This window comes from Zosterops lateralis (assembly GCF_965231275.1).
Source record: "Zosterops lateralis genome assembly, chromosome: 2".
Classification (NCBI taxonomy): domain Eukaryota; kingdom Metazoa; phylum Chordata; class Aves; order Passeriformes; family Zosteropidae; genus Zosterops; species Zosterops lateralis.
The window spans coordinates 31,770,200-31,797,497 of NC_139763.1; the positions used below are offsets into that span (position 1 = coordinate 31,770,200).

General features: G+C 39.4%; 1 protein-coding gene across 2 annotated transcripts in view; it reads right to left on the reverse strand.

Annotated features, from left to right (window-relative positions):
- Window positions 1–846: 846 nt before the first annotated feature.
- Window positions 847–27,298, reverse strand: part of EIF5B (eukaryotic translation initiation factor 5B) — a 35,932-nt gene continuing 9,480 nt past the window's right edge. Inside the window, exons 2-25 of one of the 2 annotated variants that reach the window (XM_083884795.1) lie at window positions 25,622–25,638; window positions 23,630–23,755; window positions 23,454–23,541; window positions 22,422–23,067; window positions 21,737–21,957; window positions 21,419–21,569; window positions 19,733–19,828; window positions 18,769–18,855; window positions 17,276–17,359; window positions 14,802–15,097; window positions 14,077–14,184; window positions 13,821–13,931; window positions 12,894–12,961; window positions 11,604–11,745; window positions 9,896–10,027; window positions 9,055–9,237; window positions 8,769–8,930; window positions 7,012–7,143; window positions 5,651–5,782; window positions 5,463–5,539; window positions 5,214–5,378; window positions 4,109–4,247; window positions 3,396–3,557; window positions 847–2,553 (exon numbers count right to left, since the gene is read on the reverse strand). In XM_083884795.1, the coding sequence (XP_083740921.1) occupies window positions 2,446–2,553; window positions 3,396–3,557; window positions 4,109–4,247; window positions 5,214–5,378; window positions 5,463–5,539; window positions 5,651–5,782; window positions 7,012–7,143; window positions 8,769–8,930; window positions 9,055–9,237; window positions 9,896–10,027; window positions 11,604–11,745; window positions 12,894–12,961; window positions 13,821–13,931; window positions 14,077–14,184; window positions 14,802–15,097; window positions 17,276–17,359; window positions 18,769–18,855; window positions 19,733–19,828; window positions 21,419–21,569; window positions 21,737–21,957; window positions 22,422–23,067; window positions 23,454–23,541; window positions 23,630–23,755; window positions 25,622–25,638 (3,633 nt within the window). In that variant the 3' untranslated portion in view covers window positions 847–2,445. The remainder of the gene's footprint in view (window positions 2,554–3,395; window positions 3,558–4,108; window positions 4,248–5,213; window positions 5,379–5,462; window positions 5,540–5,650; window positions 5,783–7,011; window positions 7,144–8,768; window positions 8,931–9,054; window positions 9,238–9,895; window positions 10,028–11,603; window positions 11,746–12,893; window positions 12,962–13,820; window positions 13,932–14,076; window positions 14,185–14,801; window positions 15,098–17,275; window positions 17,360–18,768; window positions 18,856–19,732; window positions 19,829–21,418; window positions 21,570–21,736; window positions 21,958–22,421; window positions 23,068–23,453; window positions 23,542–23,629; window positions 23,756–25,621; window positions 25,639–27,298) is intronic. The other variant, XM_083884794.1, reaches the window with a different exon arrangement.

The following is a 27,298-nucleotide window of genomic DNA, read 5'->3' on the forward strand; positions in this document are numbered from 1 at the left end:
AAGGAGGGGGGAGTAGCCAACACAGAGCACTGGTCACGCCTGCATCCGTCCTCTGCATTGCTCCTACTCAAGATAGAGCCACGTGTAAAACACACTGTTCTCCCCAGCCTGTGGCATGCATTTCCTTCATGCAGCAAAACAAAACAGGTTGTAAGGAATATCAGAGACAAAATAAACCATCCCAGTGCTGTGTCCCTGCTTGGGGAGTGTGCTTGCATCCCTGCAGTTCATGTTTTGGGCAGGTCTGCACCTGCCTCACAGCGTTGTTCTTAGCCCAATACATTGAACAAGGCTGTACAAAACCTGGAGACAATGAAGAACACTTGACAAAAAAACAAGTTGGTAAGAAAAGTCTCTTCTGAAGAAATGATGGGGAAGTGAGAAGTATCCCACATAATGCTGGGCATAGAACTGAGAGCAAGCTGGAGCTAACCCTGGAGCAGTATTTGCACCACTGGCTTAAATGGAAGAGCCTTGCCTAGCACAGGGCAGGAACTGCTGTAGGGAGAGGCAGAGAAAGCTGTGGGGTCACATGCCTGGCTGCAGCACAGCTTACAGCAGTGGTTTACCTTTAGCTTATGACCAACCTCCACAGCCAGGTGATAGATGAGGGAAGGGCAGGAGATGTCACTTCCCTTGACTTCGGTAAGGCTTTTTGGTTCATCTGTACCATCCTCAGGGACAGGCTGGTAAAAGTAGAGGCTGGAGACAGAGAAATTTATTTATTGAAAACTGTGGGCAGGCAGGCCCCGGGCATGGGGGCCAGTGGAACAAGGACACCCTTATACAGTTGAGGAAACAATGAAGAATACATTGACCACACTCTTTGACATCTGTGTTCTTAAGAACTTTTTATTAGTGTAGTTTTCATGATTGCATAGTTTGCAAAAGAAAATTTTAACAATTAAATGCAGCCTCCTCCCTCTGATCATTCCGTTCACCCATGAATGGGAAGTTGCACCACACACCATAGTGAAAAGGTCCTTTTCCATGGCAAGTTTAAAGTCTAACAAAAAAAATTCCAGAAAATTAAATTCCATTTGCAAAGGAGGTGAGTTATTAAATGTTCCTTTGTAATGGAGTCCACATAGTCTCAATCATAACATTCAGATTTTTCCAACAAAAAAAAGTAATCCAAGTGACAGAAGAAATCTGATCAAAATGCATCTTGCATGTTAAACTCTTTTAAGTATCTTAAATGCTAAAAATCTCAGCTGCATAAACAATCCTCGAGTTTGTTTCAGCTTGTGCTTTTGAACACTGTTTTGCTCCCATCAGCATGAGCTGTGAGTTACCAGAGACAGCCTCAGTAAGAACACATGAAGCTGTCATCCCAGGGAAGGGGGGCAGGGATTACAGACTGACTCCTGGTCATCACAAACATCCAGGCTGGAGCTGCTCCAGTCCCACGCTGGCAGGTGACTCCACAGCTGTGGTGCAGCATCCAAAGTCACAGCTCTGGGGTGGCAGCTGTTTGCAGGCGCTCACACCCCTGAGCAGCAGCAGCAGAAGAGATGCCAGGCTCTGACCTCCTCCAGGAGTTGTGCCGTGTTTAACACCTGACCTGCCCCTCCTGTGCCTCAGGAACGCTGACATCAGCACTTGAACACACAGCAGGTGCGTTCAGAGGAGGAAACACCTTTGCTGGAACAGCCTCCACCATTTTTGCCAAGGGAGGCAAGAGAGCCCCTGCCTGGCCTTTCCAATTTGCCACAGCCCATGAAGTGAAACTTTGATTACTGAAGCAAACTGTAAAACAAATGGGCTGCGATGTCCATCTCCTTTATTTGTGGCTCTGCATTATAATGATTACAGGTTGACTTCCATGAACTGTACAAGCAGTAAAAGGTGGGCAGCTATGCTTTACAACATTGTTCCACACAAAGCAAATACAGAGATATCCAATTGCCTAATTTTCTATTTAAAAAAAACCTCTATAGGCACAAAGCAGAAGAATGTTGGAAAAGAAAGTCATGGAAAGAGGTATGCATAAATAAAGAAGTATTTCTTACATCAAAAAATGTCCCAAGAATCACAAAGTCTGCAGAAGCTTGGTTAATCAAATACTGCAGTACTGCTCTCATCAGTATAAAAGTGAAAGAGCTTTAGTTCTGTAATAAAAATTCAATTTATTTTATTTAGGAGAGGAGGAGGGAAAAAGGGTGGAAGGAAAGTGTAAGAGAGGGAAGGGCAAACTTTAAAACAGCAGCCAGTATTAGGAAGGGTAGTAGGAGAGGTGAACAGGCACATTGGAACCATGGGAACATGTAAATTGACCACTGTCAAACCAGTGTAAATTTCTTGGTTTCTCATGGAAAACATTTTATCCACATATTTTCCTCCCAACCATATATCCAACACTGTCTTCAATATAGGACTTTGTTGGTAACTTTTTTAGAACAGGAAGAGTGCATTTATTCCTGCCTCCCCATTGCTGTAAGTTATCTAGATGATTTCAAACACTTTCTTCAGTTCTACTATAAGCTGCCAGTCAGACTTCTGCATCTCATCCCTGAACCAGTCCTTCAGAGCATCGATGGACTGACGGCTGATCTGTAACACACGAGACAAACCATCAGAAACACAGAATTAAAGGCAGCTTTCAGCACGTTGCAAACAGTTATTCTGAAGAAAGGGCAGTCTGCACACCAGCTAAACTCATTCTAAGCTCCTGTTTGCTGATCAGCTCTATGACCATCCTATTCGTTTCCCTTAATTTCTCCTCACACGGTGTCCCTTATCTGCTGTAGAGGGGCTGCAGCTGGGCAGACCATCCCACACCTTACACAGTAAGGCGAGAACTGGAGAAGTCTCTTGCTTCCACCAGAGCCTTCAGGACCACCAACCCCACCCTGCCCCTATCCCAGGCCCTACTTGCCCTTCAGTTTGTGGGCACACACCCCTGGCACGTGTGTGGCAGGAGGTGTCCTGTGACATGGGGACTAAAGCATTTGGGAAAGTGGAGAGCTATGACTTTACTTCCAACAGCAAAAGATGGAGCAAGGGATCATCTCCTCCTTCAAGCCCAGTGCCCCACAGTCAGAGCAATTGAGGATTGCTATTTATTGTGCAATTCAAAGCAGAGGCTGTGGGGCCCTGGGGAACTGCTGAGCTCTGTGTACAACCAGCTGGCAAATAGTGAGTGTGGCATTTTGCCCTCTCAGGTGCTCTGAGCTGCAACGTCTTTGCAGCCACAGCACCTCCTTCCTTTGGGCCTCTGCAGGGGCACCACTAGAGACCTCACCTGCACAATGCCACACAAGCACCCTCCCAAGTGAAGGTCAGTCTGTGACACAAGGCTTCTCCCCTGTTTTTGAGGCCTCATGCTGCATTTCCACTTCAAGCAAGCTGCCACTCTGTCCTAAGCCCTCTCCACAAATGCAGATTGCTCTTACCTTGCTGACGAGGATGTCTGTTGCTTCAAAATGTCGTCCATACATTTTAGGTGATTCCCCAGGAATAGGTTCTATTTTAACACACACTTCTTGGCCTTTCTTTGCAACATCCACTGGTTTGTGATTTATTTCAATACTTGTAACTATTCCAATTTCAACAAACTGTAATACAATGAAGCAGCTGTAACACATCCACCAAAGTTCTGTGGAGCACATCCTTCACTAAACTCCTGTTTGTAGGCACAGACTTGCTGCAGGAAGTGCAGCACTGGCAGAGCTGCTGCCTCAGCACAGGCAAGCAAAACGTACAGCACAGCACGTGCTCCATCCTGGAAAGGGCAGGAACACCAGCCTCCCACAGCTCATCTGGCATATCAACTGTTATCCCTTAAAATGTCAAGAGTTGGTTCTCCCCTTTTTTTAGCTACCAGGTATGACAATTTTGCCTGTTACTCAATACCACAGCACAGAACTGGCAGGTGCCCTCCAGCCACACTTTCTGTGCCCAACTCAGGGCACTCCAGGGCTCAACTCTTCTGGCAGAGAGCAGTGAGGTATTTGAGCACCAGAAGAAAGACTTGATCTGCAAGTCTGACCCTCATCTCCTACCAGCAATCTGTGCACTGAGGAAAGGCATGCAAGCACTCCACGGTCCATCATCCCAGGAACTACCAGCTGGATCAAACATGCAGTGGGAAGAGGCCCTTACTTACATTTTTGCTAGGAACACACATGGGAGTCCCCTGCTTCACCTGGCCGGCCTCCACCACAACGCCCATCACTATTGGGTCACGAGAGTTGAAAATGAACTGAGGGAGTATTTTCAACTTGCATGGAAACACTGCTATGTGCCTGCAAGATGACAAGAAAAGATACAGTGTAAGAGTGGATGTAACATTTACAGTTCTGCCTTCTCCCACACTTCTTGGGCATTCATTCATTCATTCTAGGAGTGTTACTTGGAGAAGAATCAAACAGGAAAAAAAACTCTTTTCCATTGTTGCTAATTCTAGTCCATACCTGATCTTCAAGAACTACAGGGAGCAATAACCATGCATGCCTGGCATGGATTTTAATTTGACAGGCTTGAGCACTCAACTTAGACCAAGACCAAAGGAGTAGTAATTTTACAGTGTAATTACAGCCTCACAAGAACACAGGAATAGAAATATTGCTGCCTGAACTCCAGAATTTCAAGGTTTTTTTGCCAAGTAAACAAATACATATAAAAGCTGAGCTAAAAAACTTGGGAATCAATATGGAATGAAATACATTTTCATTTATTTTGACTGTACTTATTCTACTGAAGACCACCCAATGACACATGATTCCAAAACTTAATTTTGGGTCCCTATAAATCCTTAAGTCAGTACATATTCATGCTACTGCAGTCAGAATTCAGCCCTCCACACTGGAATCACATGAATATGAAACAACAGAATCCAAATCCTTTTAGTTTGTTTTTTTTTTTTCAACTCCGCAAGACTAACGCACCTGTCATAATCTAGGAAGAGAAGCCAAGTATAGAAAGCAAACCTTAATAAAGACACTCCATATTACACAACAGTTCTAGCTGAATCTTGCATCTGCTGCACAGCTTTCACCCTACTAGGCCTAATCCAGATCTAAACAATTAGACTGAAGCACTGAATTCTTGCAAACTATCAATTGTCCTACCATCTTCCTCCTCTCCTCCCTTTCCATCAGAACTACATGCTAAGTAATAAGGGAACAAGTAGTTAAATACAGCTTCATTTATACTAAAATAACACAGACACTTATTAGGGAAGCATCCAGAATACAACTGCTCGTACTTACTTGAATTCCTCTTGTTTCTGTTTTTTGTAGTCTTGTCTGTATTTTGTGAAGGCATCAAATAAGTGATAAATGATTTCAGCACTAAAAATGCGAACCCCTAAGCTGTCAGCCATCTCCTGCGCGTCCCGTTCGATCCTCACGTCGAAGGCCAGGATGACGGCGAACCTGAGGAACAGCGAGACCCACAGTTCACACCCCGAGCTCCGGCCAGGCCGGCCCGCGGCTCCGCACTGCGGCAAAGGGACTTACTGTGGGTCGTGCTCCAACATAACCGATGCCTTCATCACATCTTTTTTATGGACAGGACCTATATTAATTCCTGAATACTGGTGAAGAAAGACACAAAAATCAAGTCATTAATCTTTTTGAGTCAAAAGGAAACTTTTACTGACTAAACACATAATCAACGGCATCAGATAAAGCACTGTAGTACTTACTGGCACTTCTGACGTTTTAAGAAATTCAAGTAATGCCTCTAAAGAGCCTAAAGTAGAAGCCTGGACATAAACACCTTTCTCTTCTAATTTGATTGCATTCAGTGTTTGCTTCAGTTCATGTATTAGTTCATCCTTTAAGAAAAAAAGAAACAAAAAAACAACAAAACAGGAGAGAAAAAAAGCAAGTTTTAGTTCTCTTGCTATTTATGCCTCAGGGTACAAAATCTTCCTGTTCATGAGCTGCTGAAAACATGAGACAGCCATGGTGATAGGTCCCAAGTGACAGAGCTGCAGTATAAATCATAGCCAGCCCATGAGACACTGACTGTTCCTGGCATTAGAAAAGCCTGAGCTGAACTAGAGCTGAGGATTTTTCAGGAAGATGATCATGTAAAACTGAGCAGATGCCCACCTTCAGAGCTGGTAATTTCTCTGCAGACTACACATCACTTTCTCCAGCACTGCAAGTTTCTGCTGGCAAGGCTGAGCAAACCCATGGCCCACATTGTGTGGCAATGCCTTTGGCTGCCTGAGGACCAGTGACAAAAGCTGACACCTAAAACCATGAGCTGAAAAGGATCCTGAACACTCTTTAGGCCTGGGTACAAAACAGGATGTAAGAGCAGCAAAGCAAATTTGTTGCTTTTCAAGAAGTCAAAACAACACATTTTTTCAGAGCCCATGCCTCCTAACCTCAAACACTTGAGTCCCCTGGCAGATGAATGGGTTTAGTCGTGGTGTATCTACCAGTAACACATTAAGTAAATATTCATATGGACCCAGCAACAAGCTCTGTGTTTGGACATCCCAAAAGTTTAACCTCCCTTCAAAGGCATAAATAAGTAGACAGAAGACTAAAGGAAGACTATGTAAATTTAAAAGTAAATTAGCAATGTGTGAATTTCCTTTCTAAACTAACTTCCTGCCTTTGGAGAACACAGAGTAGTTTTGGGTTTAGGATAACTACATACTTTCCTCTACCATTTTTTAATGTGTAAGTCACAAGAAATTTATTGCAAAAGTCTTAAATTAGCTTTGCAATTAGGAGAGTTACTACAAATACCAAATCAGAAATTAATAGAGTCAAACGATGCCACAATGCTTGTTTCCAAACCTTATTCTAGCAGCAGAAACACCCCAGCAAAATATCAGGGAAAAAATTAATGGTCAAGATACTAAAAACATCATACCACCAAAGCTTCACGTGGGCACAAGGCTAAAATATGTTACTGGAACAGTATTTAAAACAACCAAAAAACCCAATTATTTGGAAACTGAGCTCTCAGCATTTGAATTTCATCACTAGAGAGCTCAAGTACCCACACCCTCAGTGTGTTGTACTTGAACATCAGCCACCTCACCTTGAGGACTGGGACTTCATCCTCTTTATGAGCTACCAGCAATGGCAAACCAGCCAAGGTTTTTTCCAAATCTTTCCCAAGAATCTTCACACCTTGAGCAGCAACAACCTCTTTGTGCTTTTCATACTGGTTCTGAAAAAGAGAATATACACGCTAGCAAAGAGTTCAGTACTGGTGCACAGCAGCACAGTGCACTGCTGAGCAGCTGAAGAACACGGCAGGGACCAGGGAAGTGCAGCAGCTCCCATCAGTGATTGTCTCTGCTCTGTATTTGCACATTTCAGTCCCCCTGCACCTCTCCCTTCAGATGGCCCCTGCACCCCTGCTGAGGTGGGCAGGGTATGGGGAAATCTTCTAAAAGCAGAGAAGGGCACCAAAAAGGAACATATACTTGAAAAGAGCAAGCAGCAATAGGCAGCTACTCACTAATAAAACCCCACAAATTCAGTCCCATAGGCAAGTGATGGGAAGATGCCAACAGCCTAACAAAAACACTGAATCTTTGCTGACACACAGCCCAAGCCTCTGTGCAGGAAGTGCTGTCTCACTCTCCCACTGGAGGCCATCCAGCCTTCTCATGTGCATAATTCCACACTCAATTTCCCACATTCTCTCTCTATCCAGGGGAACCTCAAAAGATCTCACACTCAGGACATGTCTCTAAGACATAACAAAACCAGTTATTTCTGAAGATCTTTAAATTGATATTGGAAGGATTTCCTGATTTGTTTCTTATTTTCTTTAATTTAGATCTCCCATCCTTTTCTTAAAGCTGCAAGGTAGCTTCCTTCCTCAATAAGCACTTTGTTCCTGCAACCTCTATCCTTTAGCCGTCCACCCCAAAAATTTGGGTCTTATTTCAAGGATGACAATTCCACATGAACAAGCTGAAGCAAAATGCATCCTCGCTGCCTTCCGCAGAAAAGCCTAACAGCTACTCTAGGTCCACTTCTGCAGCTCAAGGTTCCCAAATCTGAAAGGCCTGTCCTATTACATTCACCTAGGTTATCTATATGGTTTTCTTTGCCTTAAAAAAAGGTCTGTGCAGACATTTATTCCTTCCCTTTTAAAGAGGAAACATCAAAGCAGCTCTTTTCATCATCTTTGAATTGCATGTATTAATTGTAATATATATTAATTTATTTATAGACTTTTGATTGTGTCTCCTCCTCATTTCATGGAAAGCCATACAGGGAGATCTCAAATTCAGGGCCTCTCCTTAGGCTAATAAGACTAGGGCAGCAAAACCTACAACAATTCTTTGAAAAGGCCAAGAGGCTGCAGATTCTACAGAAGCCCTGGTCACTGCCACTCACCAACCAGCCCTAGAAACTCATATGTTCACTTTTCTCAAATGTAAGTGCACATGATTTTTGTTACTGAAAAACCACTTCTACTAATATTATAACTTCAACTCAGAAGTCACTGTACCAGTACACTCCAGTTTCCATTTAAGATGGAGATCTCCCTCTTGCATGTAGCCACACACTTGAATCCCTTATTAAAGGATACACATCCTAATCCCCACTGCAAGGTAATTCCTTGATCATTCTCTTTGCCACTGCTGAGGCAACACACATCCCAACATGAACATATAAAGTACATTTTCACAGAAGACGCCAGATGTCCCCTGCATTCCCCTTGAAGCCCCCTTTAGATAGGATGAATATAACCACATTGCACTACATTCTCTTTTTATAAAGCTTGATTTATTTTTTTCCTGCTCTAAATGTCAGTAGAGTAACCAGCTGCCATACCTTAACTCGTAGCTCCTTCATAGGAGGAGGCAGCAGCAGACCTCTAATCTGAGTTACAATAGGACCTTCTACCCCAGGAACAATAATGGTGTCTCCTTCTCTCAGACGTCCATTAATCAGAATAACATCTATGGTAGTGCCCATGCCTGGCAGTGCTTTAACCTGAATGAAAGGGGAAAAAAGTTACTTCCTATTCAAGCACTTCAAACTTTTTTTTTACCAGAACGAAGGGTGCAGGGAAGGGAGAAATTTCTGTATGAATTTCAAGAAAGAGTTGCTGTATTACCTCCATGACTTGAGCTCTCAGCTCCTGACACTCAGCCAGTCTCTTGGTCAGCATGGTTTGTGTGAGCTCAACTAGAAGAGCTATCAGACTGCCCATGCCATCCCCTGTGTGAGCAGAGGTAGGTACAAGAGAAACAAAAGTGCGGGGATCCTTATTCTCATAAAACAAGGCGGCGTTCAAGCCCTGGAATCAGGATTAACAGTTACACAGGGAAAAGCACATACACACATCAGTATTGACAGTAACATTCAACCCCAGGCAAATACCACTGCATTTTTAAAATCCCAATTTAAAAAGCCAACGCTGTTACTGACAGCATGCTATAGAATACGAAGCCTCAATCCACACTTGGAAGCAGCGTGGGATAATTCTACAAAGCTAATTGCCCCATCTAGCCTCTAGTCAGCACTGTATGCCACCAACAGAGGAAGTTCCCAGAACTGATGTGATTCATACCCTGCCAGCATCCAAGAGAAAGAGACAGATGGAATTCTCCCAGGCTATTCCCAAAGAGAAAGAATAGTGACAGAAAACTTCATTTGCTATTTATGACTCTATTGACCAGGCACAGCACTTAGCTATTTTTCTCCAAACCAGCAGTAAAGATGGAGCAGTTAAAATTATGCAAAATCTAAAACCAACAAAGTTTGGTTTATGAGAGGTTAACATAAATGTGTCAGAAGAGATGCAACCGTTTTCTTGATATTCCAAGTTGTTTTGAGGAAAGGAGAAAAAACAAAACAAAACAAAAACCACCCACTAACCCAAAACAAATCACACCACTCATCTACCCCCCTTTACTATCACTTTTAAGCAAAGAACCTTGAATATTCCAACCTACCTGTTTTGCAAATTCCACTATGATAGCTTTTGCACGTTCTTCAAATTCATCTTTGGTATTTTTTTTCTGCTTCTTTAAGGTGACAGCTACATCTGTATCTGGACTTTTTTTCCAGTCATATAACCTATCAATCTTGAAAATACAGCAGTATGTCATCTTATGCAGCTTACTAAAGGGTGTCTTTATGCTTATGCCACACCATCAGTGAGAAATACTTTATCAACCAACTTAGCTATCCATCTATCTGCTCCAGTAATCAAATTAAAGCATTTTTATTTGATTTAGCTGCTATATTTAGCTCTGTTTATGTCAGACAGTATTACAGGATATCAGAATTACTTCAGATTTTAAAAATTCAAGCTATAGTAGTATTTTTCATATGAAAAAAGTTTATATGCATAAATTACACCAAGGTTAAAATAAAACATTCAGAAGAGACTTGTTTATAGATTCACATACACACAAAAAAACCCCTCAAAACCATGGAAGTGTTTGTGGTTTTTCCTGATAAAAATATCTTAGTTTTACTAAGATCTTTTAAAACTTTCAGGTAAATATGGGCCCTTTCCCATGCTGCTACAGAGAAGGGACCAGACTGGGGTGTTCAAAAGACACAACTGTAGTTCAGAAACACTTCCCCAGGATAGCTGCCAAAGCAGGACAGACTTAGCCCAAAAATCTACTTGCTGTACAAATCAAAACTACATCTTAAGCAAATGGATTATAACCTGGTGAAATAATACAACTATAACTTAAAATGCAAGAGCTCTTAGCTATTTAATTTCAGGCTCACTGTAGGCCTTCAATGGCAACAAATGACAGTCGGGTCTTTAGGTCCGACCAAGAGAGAACTCTCTACTACTCTGCCATAAGGCCTGGACACCTCTCCATCAAAGAGGTTGTTTGCATTCTTTCAAAAAGTAGCTGGTTTTGGAAATGAGATAATGGCCTCCTCAGTTTCAACCACCTTCAATCTTAATGCTCCTTTCATTTTTTGAAGAATATTGCAATTTTTACACTGCACACGAATAGCCTTCTGACAGCTATTCTGTCAGAATGTCAGATGGCTTCCAAAGTCATTGGACATGAGTAATTTCCATATATGTATATATAAATATATATAAATATAATTCATAGAATCATCACAAACAGGCAGCATAATTTCTCATGCACAGGATTTCTAAAAACAGGGCTGAAAATAACTGGCTAATTTTCCATCTAATATTGCAAAGCCCAGAACACTTCCCACCAGTGATCAACATTACTGCTCCATGGCCTAAAGTCAGCTTGTCTTCAAGCCAAATTGACCAGTATTAGTGGCTAAAATAAAGTATGACTTATCAATGTGAAGCTTATGTTGGAATTTTATCAGAAAATGCACACAAATCTATATAAGCAGGCATAAGAGGAAAAAAAAAAAAACCACAATTGAAGTACAACTTCCAGAAGTGTGCATGATACACAGAAGTTAAATAAGGCAACAAAATTTACCAGTCAGGGCTCAAAAAACTGGTTGTTCTGCAAAGCTCCTGTAGAGCCATTGTGGCATCAAGGAGACAAAAAAATGCAACAAGAAAGCACCCAAGGGCCACCCCTTCAGATTTTACACAAAACAATTCCAGTTCAAGGAAGAAAACAGACAATTATCAAATGCCAAATGCACTATTAGAGTGGAGAAATACACTATTAGGAGAAAAATCTATCCTACCTTGTTGAGAGCTACTATAAAGGGGCATTTCTTTGATTTCAACAGATTTATTGATTCAATTGTCTGTGGTTCCAAACCGTGCATGATGTCAACTACAAGTATAGCAATATCACAAAGTGAGCTTCCTCTATTTCTCAGATTGCTGTGACATTAAAAGACAAAACAAAAACAACAAAAAAAACTCAGTCACTTAGCAACAGAACCTTTATAAAAACACCAGGTACAATGTCAAACTTACACTGACAAACAAACAAAAAGTTAAAGCTTGTCAATTATTTCCTCTGAAAAATGTAAACCATTCAAATGATACTTCGTAACTTTCATTTAATAAAAAAATTAAAGAATGTGTAAACAAAACTAAGAAACTACTATTCTCCCAAAAGTTTTCATATTATTATATATTTTTACAATTTAAGATATGTTCTGATCATTTTCTGAGCAACAATTGAGACAGTTAAAGTGAAATGCAGGAATATAAAATCTGAACAAGACTTTTTTTATATACTGCATAAACACTATCACAATTTGATAGGACACAATGTAAAGAGACTATCATATCTTTGTTACCAAACAGAACCTGGCTAGAAGAGGGAGAGCTGTAAGAGGTACCATGCCAATGTACCTGAACATTACCAAGTGCCCCACCACACAGCATTTCAATGCTTACAAAGGCTTTTACTGAAAAATGTCACATCCAAGTCTTAATCCTTCTGTTTCGACATTTCACCCAAGATCTCACCTCAGTGAGTTCAGTCATGTTTTACCTTTAAAAGCTGATTTAGTGGCTTGCCTGCATGCCACTGGTGTTCCTAGAATGCATTTGATCTCTGCTAAGACTCAGATGCCTTGTGTAATTAGTAACTTCCGGTCTTACAAACTCAGTTACCTTAACTGAGACACTATGAATAAGAGACTAGGACAGAAGTTTTAATTTTTCATAGCAGAGTCACCTGAAATCCTCACCTCTTTTCCTCCAGCTAGCTTTCTGCTTCCATCTTTCCTCTTACACTAACTATTTATTTACATGCTTTTTCAGATATTCATGGCTCTATTGGCACGAAGATAGAAAATTAATCAGCTATAAAAGGCCAGCAATTAACCAGATATAAAAAGCACCTGCAAATGAAGCAAATCCACTTAATTCCTCTACTTTAAGTTGGTTTTGTTGGACTTTCATTTAAGTGAGAACTAAAACAATGATTTAAGCAGACACCTCACACTTTGCTAAAAATACCTCCAGATGCTTTTGCCATCAGTTCTGAGAAGTACAGCATTGTGAGAAAACATTACCTGAAAGACTCGTGTCCTGGAGTGTCGATTATCAGCATGCCTGGAATTTTTATGTTCTCTCTGTCAAACTAACATTTCAAAATATTAGCCATTTTGTAGAGATTACACAAGTAGAAAAAAAAGAACAAAATAAGAGCTGACAACATTACTGACAGTCTGCACTTCAAAAATCCAGATACTTATTTTAAGGCCAGCACCCTCTACAAACAAAATCAGTCAAGAGTATTTCAACATTAAAAAAAAAATGATGCAGCACATTCCTCCAGGTATCAAATGGCCACCAGCTAAGCTCAGATTTGTAAAACATGGCAGCCTACAGAAAAAAAAAACAACTTTTCAGGGTAGTGAGCTGTACCATCCTTGTCTTGATGATTTTCTCCTTTCCCCTAAGTTTATGTGTTCACTAAGTTGAGTAAAATCTTGGAAAAAGCCATGACTACACCAAGGCTTTTCAGCCAGCTGCTTCTGCAAGCAAAATAGGATATAGTACCCAAAACAAATTATACAGAACAGTTACTATTTCTGTAACATGGTAAAATTCATCACCCAGGAATTGGTCAAATTTCAGCACATACAGCAAAGGGTGTTTTTAACAGAAAATATACTCAAGAGGATTCAAGAGCCTCAATTTACAATCAAAATACTGACAAGTAAGCAGTCTGTGTATATATGTGCACTGCCCAGAACAGAGTAAACAGTACTTGCATATTTTTCTCAAGAAACAGCAACACATTAACTGAAATCAAATGTATGAAAAATGAGACAGCCTCCCCTTTGCTGGGGGAATGATAGGAATTAAAAAACGATCTAGCCCAAAATTAGAGAGTGGGGAAAGTACATCTGCCCACATCAGGAAACCTCACAAGGCCTTTATTAGTCTACATTTCATATTTTTTAAGATGCAGTTGTTGAAGTGTTGTAACTTACATTTTTCACCATCTTGGTTTGTTCATTAATAGCTTCAAGAGGAACATTAGTTGCACCAATCTGCTGAGTGATACCACCAGCTTCACTGTCTTGCACGTGAGTGTGGCGGAGCTAAAGACAAAAAAAAGACCAGAAATACTCATATATGAGAAACTGAAGTTATGTCTAAGTACAGTCTAATTCTTTCTGTCTTCAATCAAAAAAATAAACGCATAAACAAGAGGCACAGGCAGTGCTTTCACACTCCACACCTTACCTTATCTAAAATTTTGGTCTTGCCTGTGTCTACATGCCCCAGGACACAAATAACTGGTGCTCTGAGCTTTTCAGTGTTCATGTTTTTGCTGTTTTCGGCTCGTCGCTTCTGTGTAAAAGACACATAAAAATTGGTGAGTATAAACCAAAACATCACAGCTCACCTTTTGACTTGATTACATACATACAAACACAGTTAGCTGTGGGACTTATATTTTCAAGGCAATTCAAGGCTGTCATTCCTCTTTTGGTAAATCAAAAAATTTTGACTAACAGTTCCATTTTTGTTTGGTTGGTTCTTGTTACAGTCTACTAGGCTAAGTTGTTATATCCACTAACAATAGATTTGCTGATGGTGCATTCTGAACAAGCACCTTGGGTGAGGAAACCAAGAACATTAGCAGCCATGAAAGCACTGAACAGTTTGGACACATTTTTTAAAACCTGAAAATATCTATCTGTAAAGAATAAAAGCCTTTTTTTCCAGGAAGGATATAGAGGTGAAGGGGAACAACACTGAAGTTGCCGTCTTTGTGGTCAAGTTACCTAAAAGCAAATATTTGGTCGTCAGACAAAACCAAGTGGGTTTTTTTCTTAATTAACACAGTTTCTGAACCTCCTTAAATATTAGCCCTGACACAACCACCATTCTGACAAATTTGGCAAAATTAACTGAAAACGAATCTGTTTGTTACACAACACAAGAATCCAAGTGTATCTTAATACCTCAATCCTCCGTTTAGCTTTGTCATAAGCACGCTCCTCCTTAGTGCGGTCATCGTCAGAGTCATACTCAGAATCAGAGCTGATTTCCTTGCTAGGCTTTTTTTCCATAGATTGTTTTCCAATAGCTTGGGAGTCTGCCTCTCTCTCATCTGAAGTCTTTTCATCTTCATCTTCACTGCCTTCACTATCTTCAGATTCTTCACTCTCTTCTTCCTCTTCCTCCTCTTCATCTTCCTCCTCCTCCTCTTCATCCACTTCATTTTGTTCTTTGACTTCAATATGGACAGGTTTGCTCTCTGTTAAAAAAGAAGTAAAAATTCTCTATTAAGTTCACACTTCTGGGGAAGATGGCCCAAAAAAAGCAAGAGACTACTAGAGAAGAATGAGGACTGAGAGTAGGTTCTACAATAAGAGCTTGTCAAGATAATTTTTCAACTTCCAATGTAAAAAAAAATAAATTCACATGCTGAATTTCTGGCTTGTGTTTCAAATCCAGAAGCAAAGCAAGTTTGGGGTGGGATGAAGAACAATACTATCAGCACACTTACATTTAATATTATTTGCAAACATTCAGACATTCTTTAAAGTCATGTGCACTTCATAAAGAGATAACGCACCAACACCTTTTTAATAAAGCCAAAATACTCCAAATCATTACTATATGGATTCTGTACACTACTGATCAGGAATAGACATAATCAGAACAAATGGTCTCTTTCATGTCCATTAAAAAAAACCCCAACTTTCATCTTCAGGTTTTTTTAAATGGTTCAGAGAAGATTAATATTTTCCACAGAAATTCTTCAATAAACAAACAAAAGGAATTATTAGAAAGTAATGTTCTTTCTTTCCTTAAAGATTCTTGTTTATAATCACCTGTAAATTTTTAGGAGGCAAGCTGATGATCATTTTAAAACCATGCATTCTCCTCCTTACAACACCACTGGCAGGCTCACTGCCCTTAGAGATCAGTTACATTTCCTCACTACACTCACAGTCCATCTTAGTCCAGCTTAGTAATACACTAAATCTAATTCCCAGGAAGGCTTTTTCTGGATGCCATTGGCAGAGCCTTCAAATGCAAGCAGTAAGAAGTGCTATGTCCTCTCCAGGACAGTGGTGCCAGACTAAAACACTCAAGAAGGCGAGCAGCCCTTAGAACTCAAAAGCACCGGAGGAACACACCTGTGCTGGAATGAAATCCACTCTGCTGTATGTAACTGGATATCAGGTATTACACTTGAAAGCACAGGTGTCAGAAGTATAGGCAAGTAAAAAGTACTTGATGAATAAATAGTCTTTAAGCTTAAGAAACAATGAAGACATCATGGGAGCACTAAGTCCAGTAACCAACTGCTGTTCAGGACAGCTCACAGAAATACACTTTTACCCACCACTGGAAGAAAATATCTGAGAAGTTATCCCTGCACAGCTGCACAGCCCTAAGATGACCATAGACATTGCTGTTAAGTACAGACAAAATATGGCCTTTGGCATACCTGCACAGGAATACATACATTCTGGAAATTCTTTCCTTTCTTCCAAACCTGCCTCTCAAAGAAGCATATCACAGAAGGGCAGAATGGTTTTGGCTGAATGGGACTTCAAAGACCATCTAGTTACAGCTCCCTTGCCAAGGGCAGGGACACCTTCCACTAGAGCAGGTTGCTCAAAGCCCCACCCAACCTGGCCTTGAACACTTCCAGGAATGGGGATCCACAGCTTCTCTGGGCAACCTGTTCCAGTGTCTCACCACCCCCACAGTAAAGCAGCTCTTCCTAATATCTAAACCTACTCTTAGTTTGAATCAACTTCCCCTTGTCCTGTTACTCCACGCTCTTGTAAATAGTTTATCTCCATCTTTCCTGTAGGCTCCCTTCAGGTACTGGAAGGCTGCAATTAGGTCATCCCAAAGCATTCTCTATTACAGGCTGAACTATTCCAATTTTTTCAGCCTCTCCCTGTAGAAGAGAACTTACTATAACACATGCACACTTAACCTTCACACCATCTTATTCCCCCACTTCTTTCAAAACTTCTTTCACGAGTGCTCTCCTAGATGATGCCAGATTCATGAAATAAAAATACTACAGCTTTGAAACAATTACTAGAGAAATACAATAGCAGGTAAAAGGTTTCCCTAAACTCACAGAGATGGTTTAAGCACATATTAGAGAAGAGGATTTTTGCTCCCATAAAAAAGGACAAAAAAATTACAACCCATTTATTTTAGATGCTAACTGCACATAAGAGTATTTCCAGAGGGTTAAGCAGTAGCTGTGTGGCTTCTGAAAGCTCTTCTTTTGAGAAAAGCTTTGCTTTTCTTGTATGTATTTATCATCATACTTACCTCACAATTTATCTATCAGAGCAGAGTAAAAATCAAAGTAAAATATTGTTTTCTACAGAAACAGAAAACTTAGCCCAAAGCCCCTTACCCAGAAAAAACATACATTTAGTATTTACATGCCCACCTTTCTCTCCATCTTCATCACTAACCATAGCTTCCCAGTCATCCAGACCTGCATCTTCTGTTTCATCTTCTTCCTCCTTTTCTTCTGAAACCAAGAAACCCAACACTGAAGTTAAAAAAGTCAGTCCAGCAACATATAACATGTTTAGATGCCCCTTCTTTTAATATACTGACAACTGCAACTTACAAGTTTGCTGCTACCATAATTCTACTGAATTAGCTCCATGTTCCATAAAAGCAAGATGCTGCATACTTAAAAATAATCTCCAATTCTCTCCACAAAAAAGCATGTAGTGATTTGCCCAGACAAACTTTTGTGGAAGACACAGAAAACCTACTCATCTAGTTCCTGTGTCCGTATCATGCCAATGCCTGCATAATGCCTGACCCACAAACCTGCAGCACAACCACAATCCTTGCAAGGAGCTGCCCAATTAACAGTCACCATGTGTAACAAAGTAGTAGAGAAACAAGAATAAAAGTTACGGTAGGATTTTAACTCGTGAAAATATACAAATTGTCTATAAAAAGGACACCAGGAGCCTTAACATAATTATACCATGGATTCCAGAAGCATTAAACATTCATTCAGCAGGAATTCAGTAAGGTTTATGAAAATACTGCAGCTCTTAGTAAGAGACAAATGGAAAAATTCATAAGTACAACCCTCTCCAAAACAGGCATTATACAATATATATTTGCTGCAGCACATGTGTCATAAATTTTAGCTCTCTGAAATGAAGACTTAGTTCCACACTGCTAGAATATTAGCTAGGAACCAGCGTTCTGCCAGTGAGCCCTTCTCTTAAGGCAATGGAATCTCAATCATGAGATAGGTCAAGCTAGAAGCACAGGACACAATCAGCTTTGTTTGCAGAAGCTGCACATTTTGTCAGTATTTGTCTGACTTAAGGGTAAAAATTGAAACAGTCTCCTTGCTGAGGAAGAAGTCCAGTACAATGTGATTTTGACAAAGCAAGTCCTGTGTGGAGGCAAAGATGAAGGCAACAATCTGATCAGCAAACTTCCTGATAACTCAGTTTTACAAGCTAGCACATATCCTCTGCATTCAGCACTTGTGAAAGCAAAACATCTGGAATGAAGAAAACAATCACTGCATATTGCACTATCAATTCTAGAAGCAGCATATTCCTCCCTACCTCCACCTAACTGTTGACAAAACAGACTTGTAAAAACAATTGAAAAGTCAAGGGAGCGAATAAGACACTGAATGTGCGCATTTGAGATAACTCACCAAGCCAACTGAACACTGGAGCTCACCCAGAATAAGGGACCTTTCTTTACACACTCATTTTGAAGCTTTATGCCATAAAATGTCATCAGTTCTCCTCTAAAGAAAGGCGGGGGGGGAGGAAATGGCAACTATCTCAAGACAGGAAGGCCATTCAGCCCAATCCAGCAGGGTATGATAACTATCATGCAGCACTGACACACAAGCTTAAGTGTTTGAAACTTATTAGCATTACCACCAACCTGGGTCTACAGGAAGAGGAGCCTCTTCTTTCACTGGTGTTTCCAGTTCTACAGCATCTTCAGCTGGGGAAGTTACCTCCACACTTTCTGAAATTGCAAGACAGGAAGTTGGTCGCTGGATACTTTCAAAGTGCAAATTGACTGAATCACACATACAGTTCCACTCCAGCTTATTTGGAAAACATTTGGCTTTCTAAGCAGTTGAATAGGTTTATAAGTCGGTGCGTGACATTAAAAACTCCTCGCTTTCTTTAAAAGAGAAGAGAAAATGAAGTAATACTAATGAACTTCCCCTACCGTTCCATTAAAAATGAAAAGTAAAAAAAAAAGAAAAAAATTACTGATACAATTTGGATAAGCATCATTTTCAATTCTTTACACACACTCCATAAATGATAAGCAGTCACACAACCAATGTCAAATTAAAAAAAAAAAAAGAGAAAAGAAAAAAAAGCTAAGTAAGAAATACATCTGAAATTTTTAAACTAAAGGTCAGTCTTTGAGAAAAGCCACAGTAATCCCCCTAGAGGAAAGCAACAAACCACAAAATTAAAAAACTGACATGTTCAACCTACACCTAACTAGTGCAATAAATTCTAAGGTTTCAAAAATGCAAGCTCTTTGAACTGCTCTGAACAACTTGCACCCAGGAGCTGAAAATTAGTTGTATATACAAGAAAACAAATGAACAAACTGTCTCCAATTTAAAAGTACTAAAACTAGGATCAATGTCCTGGGACAAACTCAGATCTAATTATAAATCATTATTACTTAAACTACTTTGTATTCGACCTACATATGCACACAAAGCATCCAACATTGCATTTGTAAAAGGCCTTTACACCCTATACATCTCCAACATTTAGAAAATCTAAATCCTGAAATGTAATTAGCTTAAGATCAGCTGAGAAATACTTCCAGAAATGTGACTGATCAATTAGGTATCTCTATATGCAAACTACACCTTCTTTATTTTCTGGCTGCTGCTGCTTCTTTCTCTTTTTGTCTTCATATATTGGCCTCTTCTTTGGCACAGAGTCTTTGGATGGCACTTCAACACCTGCAAAACAAACCAAAAACTTGTTAAAAAGAAAATCCAGGTAATTAATAAACACAAACTTCAGTTTAAACAAGAACATGTTTTCCACAATTGCAAGATGGAGGAAGAAAGAGTAGAAAGTAGGTTCAATGCATATTTTATCTTTTTTAAAAGTCTGAATTCAAAAGCTAGAAAACCTGAGTGTAGCTCTTCAGATACTCCTGACTGTTCTCAGAAAGAAGTCAGGTAACTGGAGGAAGAAGATGGCAACGAAACAAAAAAGAAACAAAACCAATTGGATTCTACGACTGCAGGTTTGAAGTTATCACAAACCTGCATAAAACATCATGAACACATATGTCAGGATTAACAATTTAAGGTCTGCTATGCAAAAATTCACTTAAAACCTCTCTGCCAATGGCCCTAGTTTCAGACAATTTGGAGTAGTTCACAGGCAGAACTCTTCTTAAATGCTTAAGGTTGTTCAGCAGATAATGTTTTCCCTTTTGCTCTGTTGTGGGGAGGTTTGTGGTTTTTTGATTTGTTTTGTTTGGATTTTGGTTTGTTGTAAAGTTTTTTTAAAATTTTACAATACTGATGGGTTTAGGTATTAAAATAATGCCAGGTTCAATTCACCAGCTTCATCTTTGCCTCACCAGGAAGTGGGTGCTGTAATATATGAAGGGATTCCATCAAAATCAGAAGTTTGGTGCAAAGACAAATTAAAAACTAAATTACTGCTGCACATTTGAATTTTTTTTCAGGTACTGAGTGATTTATATTGCAGATTTGACAAAAATCCAGTTGTGGGGCCACATAAATAGAAAGATTCTAATAGCTACAGCAACAAGCAAGAAAAAATAGCCTTTGTGTATGTTTAAGAGCTCCAAACATTTTAGTAGCTACAAAGATTCCTACATGGATACACCCACCAACCAGTAAAGTGTCAGATAGTGAACTCTACAAATACACTCAGCATTCACAAATTACTTTCTTTTTTTAGTCACAAACCAGTTACCAAGAACAATTTAGGACATTCTACTTACAACATATTGGACAATTTTACTTCATTCCAATGGAGACTATATTTCATAGAAAAGCAGGAAAGCTCTTACATACTCCTGGTAAATCCCAGAGAAAACCCTATCTTCTCCATGGACTTCCCCCATTGTTTTTTGAAGCAAATCAGTGCACTTGCCTAACTGAGCATGTGAATTAATTCAACAAGATCCAGATCACTGGTCTTGCAAGACCTTCAGTACAGCCCATGTGCTTTTCCTGGCCTTCAGACTACACCACCTCTTAAAGTGCTTTTTCCTAAGTTCCACAAGTAACATCTTTAAACTGCAAGTAGACTGTATTAAAAAGTTGGATATTCAAAGTGTAAGATAAAAATACAGGCACTTAAATCTACTTAAAAAATAATGGGGAAGGGAAGGCACACACTGCCTTCCTTGACAACAGAGCAGCTTTACATGGAATCACTCAGTACTTGCCCTCCTAGCTCCAGATAGGAAAAAAAAATAAACACAGAGCAATAACAGATATAAAGTTTGGTTGGGTATTTTTGGCTCTGTTTGGTTTTAATTATTATTAAATTTCACTGCTTACCCTGAGCTTGGAGTAGTTTAAGAGTGGCCTCCGCTCTGGCTCTGGCTTCTCGCTGAGCTTTTGTTAAAAGCTTTCCCTCCTTCTTCAAACGCTCTTTCCTCTCTTTTTCCTTTTGTTTCTTTCTTTCTTTCCTCTCTTGCTCTAATCGTTCCTAGAAAAAGATAAATAAACATGAAAAAACTCTAAAGCATCCTTTACACAAAAGCAGCACAAATATATTCTGTTTAGGAGAAACATTTAAGGATTAATTCACCAGCCAGCAGACAAATTTAGGTTACTCTCTCCTTTATTCTATCCCTGGAGTGAGAGATACGGTACCTCTTCTTTGCGTTTGGCTTCAAGTTCCTCCAGTCGTCTGATGCGTTCTTCCTCTTCTCTTTTTGCCCTTTCCTCCTCCTCTTTCATTTTAGCCAAGGCCTCTTGCATGGCTTTAACTGTAGCTTTACTGGGACCCTTCTTCTTCTCTTTCTCTTTTTCTTCTTTCTCACCTTTCTTTTTCTTCTTGTCTTTTTTCTTTTTGTCCCCCTCATTGTCATCAGCTACAGAAAGAAGAGGCATACTTTCAAAGACCCCAGAAATTTTAAAGATACTTTAAGTACAATTTATGTTTCAAATATGATAAATAACATCAAATGAGGAATATTTTCACTGGCTTCTACATAAACATTTCATAATGAAAACAATAAAACTCTCTTAAGTCATGGCCTGAAGTCAAAGCATCAGAATAACAGGAAAGGGAAAAAGTACTCTTGCAATACAGAATTGTAATCCTGCCCTGTAATGAGAATTCACCATCTGGCTTGTTTTCCCACGTACCTGAACAAACTGCAGGCCAGAAAACACAGCCACCTGTGAGCTAACACAGAGAGGCAGACAAGGCAACCAAATTTCTAGTACTCACAATTCAAAGTAAACCAACAAACTATCCCCACTCCCTGGCACCTCTCTGGCCTTATAAAAACTACAGTGTTTAAATTACAGTTTTAGAAACCATGTTACAAACCTTCTGTTCCTGCAGCAGTCTCTCCTTTCTCTCCAGGGATTGCTGTAACCTCAGGAGAAGCCTTCTCTTCAGCTTTTTTTAGAGATTCCTTTGGCTTTGCTGGTTCTTTACCACCTTCTAATTCTTCCTTCTCTTTCTGCTTCCTCAATTTGGCTTTTTCTTCTTCACGTTTTTTTCTTTCACGTTCTTTTTTTTCTGCCTTCTTCTGAGCCACTGTTTTTACTTTGAATGAGGGTTCTTCTTCATCATCCCCACTCTCTGCAGCAGGAGCAGACTTTGGCTTTTGGTTTTTCTTCTGTCCTTTTCTAGACTGGGAAACCTCATCTGATTCATCACCACTCTCGCCTGTAGACACTCCTCCCCCACGCTCTTTGCTTTTCTTAATGTTAGTTTCATCATCTTCTGACAAATCGTGTTTTTTATTTGACTTCTGAGTTTTCCCTTTGCTTTTCTTAACCTGTGTCTCATGATCATCATCATCACTGCCAGAAAGCAAGTCTTGTTTTTGTTTCTGAGGTTTTTTAGATTTTTTATCTTTATCTTCCACTTCCTCACTGTCATAGTCATTTTCCAGATTGGCTTTTTTACTCTTTCCTTTTCTTTTTTTATCTTGTTTTGATAAGGTTTCTTCATTGTCATTTTCAACCTGGTAATTAAACAATTCAATAATCAGCCATGAAAAATTACTTGCCATCAGGAGTTAAGACGTAGCATTGAGATACACCAAGAAAAACCTCTCTTACTGAACACCAAGTCTGAAAGTAGTAACTCTTCCTGCTCAGTGTACCATACTTCAGCCCACAATTAAGATTTATTCTGATTGGCTTTGAATAATTATCAGCAGGAAGACATGGCTTTTTGTGATTGACTTTACTATGAAAATATGATCAAATATTATTAAAAGAACATGCTAGCTGCACATATCACACAGGATCTCCAACTACACTGCAACACTAGAAGTTCTCTGGGACAGAAGTGTCTCATGTTTTAACTATTTCCTATTAACAAGCCCACCCCTCTCCCAGTGTTCACCTTTCCTGTAGAAGGTTGTTCCCTGTCAACTTTCCCTCCTTGCGCCTCTATCGACAGCTCCTCCAGCTCCTTCAGGATATCATCTTCACTAAAATAAGAAAGAAGTTGGGGCACTTAAGTAACTGAGTTTTTGGATAATGGAATAAGATCAGGCAGGTGGAAAAACCCAAACTTACTCAAAATCTTGTTTCTTCTTCTCTTTTTTCTTTTTGCCTTTGGATTTCTGAGGCTCTTGATCCTTTGCAGCTCCTGCACCTTCTATCTCAGCAGCAAGGGCATCAATATCAATATCATCTTTTGCACTAAAATGAAGACGGAAAGTAGGGTTATCAATAGTTCAAACGAGTTAAGTTTACATAAATAAAAGCCATCTGAATAATAATAAAAAAGTTTCAAAATGCAAAATCAACCACAAAACATGTGCAATGTAGGAAAAAATGTCTCATGTTTAACAAACAATTATGCACTGTTACCTTATTCTACTCAGTGGGAAGGGAAGGAAAAAACCTTCAACGTGTGAAGGGAGGTGAAACAATAAAACACATTCAGTTCTTGCAACCCCAACTTTAAAAGTTTACTTGTGTGATTTGATGTAACTTCTTGGAGGAATGTAACCAGACTGTTTGACTTTGGTCCTCCAAAAGATAAGTTGTTTGGCCCTTCAAATCACAGCTGTCATTGACAGAAAAGCAGCCACCACAATCAAAGTGTAAAATGAAGCACAAATTCACTACCAGGGGATCCTACTAAGAGATATTTATCTGCTCCTTTAGCAAACAAAAAAAAAAAACCTCCATATTTTTATTTAGCAAATAAGTGAAAGTTTTTTACAGCTTCCAACTCACAATAACAGCTACCTATGCTTTGCCATCAGACTAAAAATTTTATTATCTTTCAAGAAAAGAGTTCACATAGATGAACAGAGTTCAGCCCCAAGCCAGACTTTAAAGCAGACAATGAAAAAGACCAATGTAGTTGGCAAGCAATCATTTGCACCACTTGCCTCAGTATCACCTCTCTGAGGCCTAAAGAAAGCCAAAAGAAGTTTTTGTCCAGACATTTCATACAATTGTAAGAAAGGAGATTTACTTACTCCATGCTTCACACTGAGCTTCGGTACTCGTATCAAAACTGGTCTGATGCTACTTTTATCACAATTTGCAGTTTCAAAACCCATCTTAATCAACAAGCTGTGCATACTTCATTTAACTGCCTCTTAGATAACTGGGCAGAAAACTGTTGGTTTACTGTTTCACTGTCTCATTTATTAGCACCCACTCAGGATAAATCAGCCAAAAGCTGACTCACCAAATACCCAGAACTATATCCAGAAAATAACAGAAAAAAAAATCTTCCAGATTCAGGACTTGCAAGATATCAGCAAATTCTAAACTACCAGAGCTTCAGTCATGCCAATTTATAAATCCAGAAGCTGAATCTTAATAAAGGAAAGCAAACATTTAATTATTGAGATACAGATTCTAATATTCAGTAAGTCTAAGCTGCAAAAAGGAAAGAGCTGGATTCTTTTGCAAGTGAATGTTGACATTAACAAACATTTTATTCAACACACTGGGAATATGCAAGTCACCAAAAACCGTCTGTATGTGATAAGAGAACAACTAAGTAACAAAGCATTTCTTTAAAGGCCAAAATTGATTATTTGTATTTTTAAGATCTTATATTTTCTGCTGGGTAGACTGAACAAACCAAATAAAAAGCAGCACAGCAAAGTACCTCACAGTACAGCACCTGTACTGCCACAGATTTTTAGTCAAGAGAAAAAAACCTACACCTAAAACATACCTAGTAACACTCCCTCATGTGCTGACTTGATTTGTAATACATTTCTTTTGACAATCATATCTCTTAAATAGTTAATGCAAGATCTCTAAAGTAATCCTCTCCCTCAAGAGAAAATACACATTTTGGCCATTCTCATCCTAAGATGATTTGATGTTTCAGCAATTAAAATATTGTTTTTATAAGCAGTTTAACCGGCGGTGTATCAGGGGTAACAGCTGAAATAAAAATCCCACTCACTTCCATGCCTATAATAAAGTCCTAATGTCAGGCTAAGTACATTATACCCAGGCCTACACTTGGGCCCTCAAACTTGTTTTTGCATGAATTTATGAATATCGAGTTTATTAAGCACACTTGCTTACCTCCTTTTCCTCTGGGACTTAATGGAGGAGACTGAGTGATATCCAGGCTTGAAGGAGTTTGCAAACACCCAAATCCACGCTCTATACTACATCTTCCAAGGCTCTACTGCTCCCCTCATGACAGGATCTTAACCATGTGGTTGTTCAGATATTAAAGCACCAGGGCTTTAAACAGCTCATATTTTACACAGATATTACCAAGGCTGACTTGTCACAATGCAGTTTAGTAGAAAACTAGGTCCAAACATCAAACACATGGGGGTTTTTGCTACAAGCAAAGAAGATGTCTGTGGTACCTCATGTTTTCCAGGGCACAGGCTTTAAGAAGATAAGGTTTTATATGCTGTTAAATCAACTCACTTCAACTGAACTTTGAAGAAGAAAACTTCTTTAGGGAAAAAAAAAATCTCAAACACTGAAAAAAGTATTTGACACACATTAAGCTTTAACAGCCACCAGCACGAACAGTTTAGGAATAATCATCATCATCATCCAACTGTCACAATAGCAGCATCAATATAAAAACCTTTTCAAACTTGGCTTTCACTGTTCTGAAAGTTTCTGAAAAAATGGTCAATGGTTTCTGACAAAAAAAAAACCAAAAAAAAAGCAAAACAAAAAACAAAACAAAACCAAAAAAAAAAAAAAAAAAAAAAAACCACCACAAACAAAAAACCCCCAAAACAAACACAAACCCCAAACAAAAAAACCCCAAGCAAGCTTCAAATATTTGAGCCTCAATGAAGTAAGAAGTAAAATTAAGGCTGCATGCAATTATATATCCAGCTATAATTCATAAGAACTGATAAGCAAGAATATCATTGGAAAGCCAAGGAATTCAAACACTGGCTTCCATTACTACAAGTTTATTCCCATATGGATCTTGAATTCCCTTACCTTTTAAAATTCTAATAAAATTCCACTAGGATTTCATAAGAAAATGTGAAAATTAAGAAGGTGCTCCCCCCCTCCTGGGAGATTCTTATTCCTTTTTATAAGGAATCCACTACACTTTGATACATAACATGTGTCACATCTCCTATGGGCATTGTTAGATACCATGGAAAGTGGTGTACACCTCTTGTAAAGGTTTTTGAGCAGTCCCCCAATACACATTTCAGAAACCCGAACATTCTTTCAGGAACCTCCTTCTCCAAGATCTCCAAAAGGTCCCATTCAGCCTTTACTAGGGTCCAACCCGAAGAGGGCCTGATACAGGAACCAAAAATGACCAGAATGCTCATGTGGTTTTCAATTTCGACCTCAAACTGCTTTTGCATGAAGACTTTATAAACAGATTTCACAGCCTCTCTACCTCAGACCATTCAAGCTCATAATCCTTTGCACTAGAAAAACCCCTCACATTTCCCCAACACAAGAGGCTCAAGGAGGTCTGGAAAACAAAGTGCTACTGCACTGCAGAGAAGGAGTTACTTCCCTGACTTTTCCTTGTTTCACACGTGGAGCCTAAGCCACCTGTGTTATTCACATACTTTGATTCCAGCCTCTATTTTTGCTAATATAAAAAGAGTTTTGATATTGCTGAAGCAGTGTTTCAATGCATTAAATTACAGCAGAGATTAGGTGTATGCATTTCACTCAAACCTAAACAAGCAGTTTATTTAAAAATGGCTGCAGACATTTTTCCACAGAGGTCTGTGCCTAAGACAGGGCAAA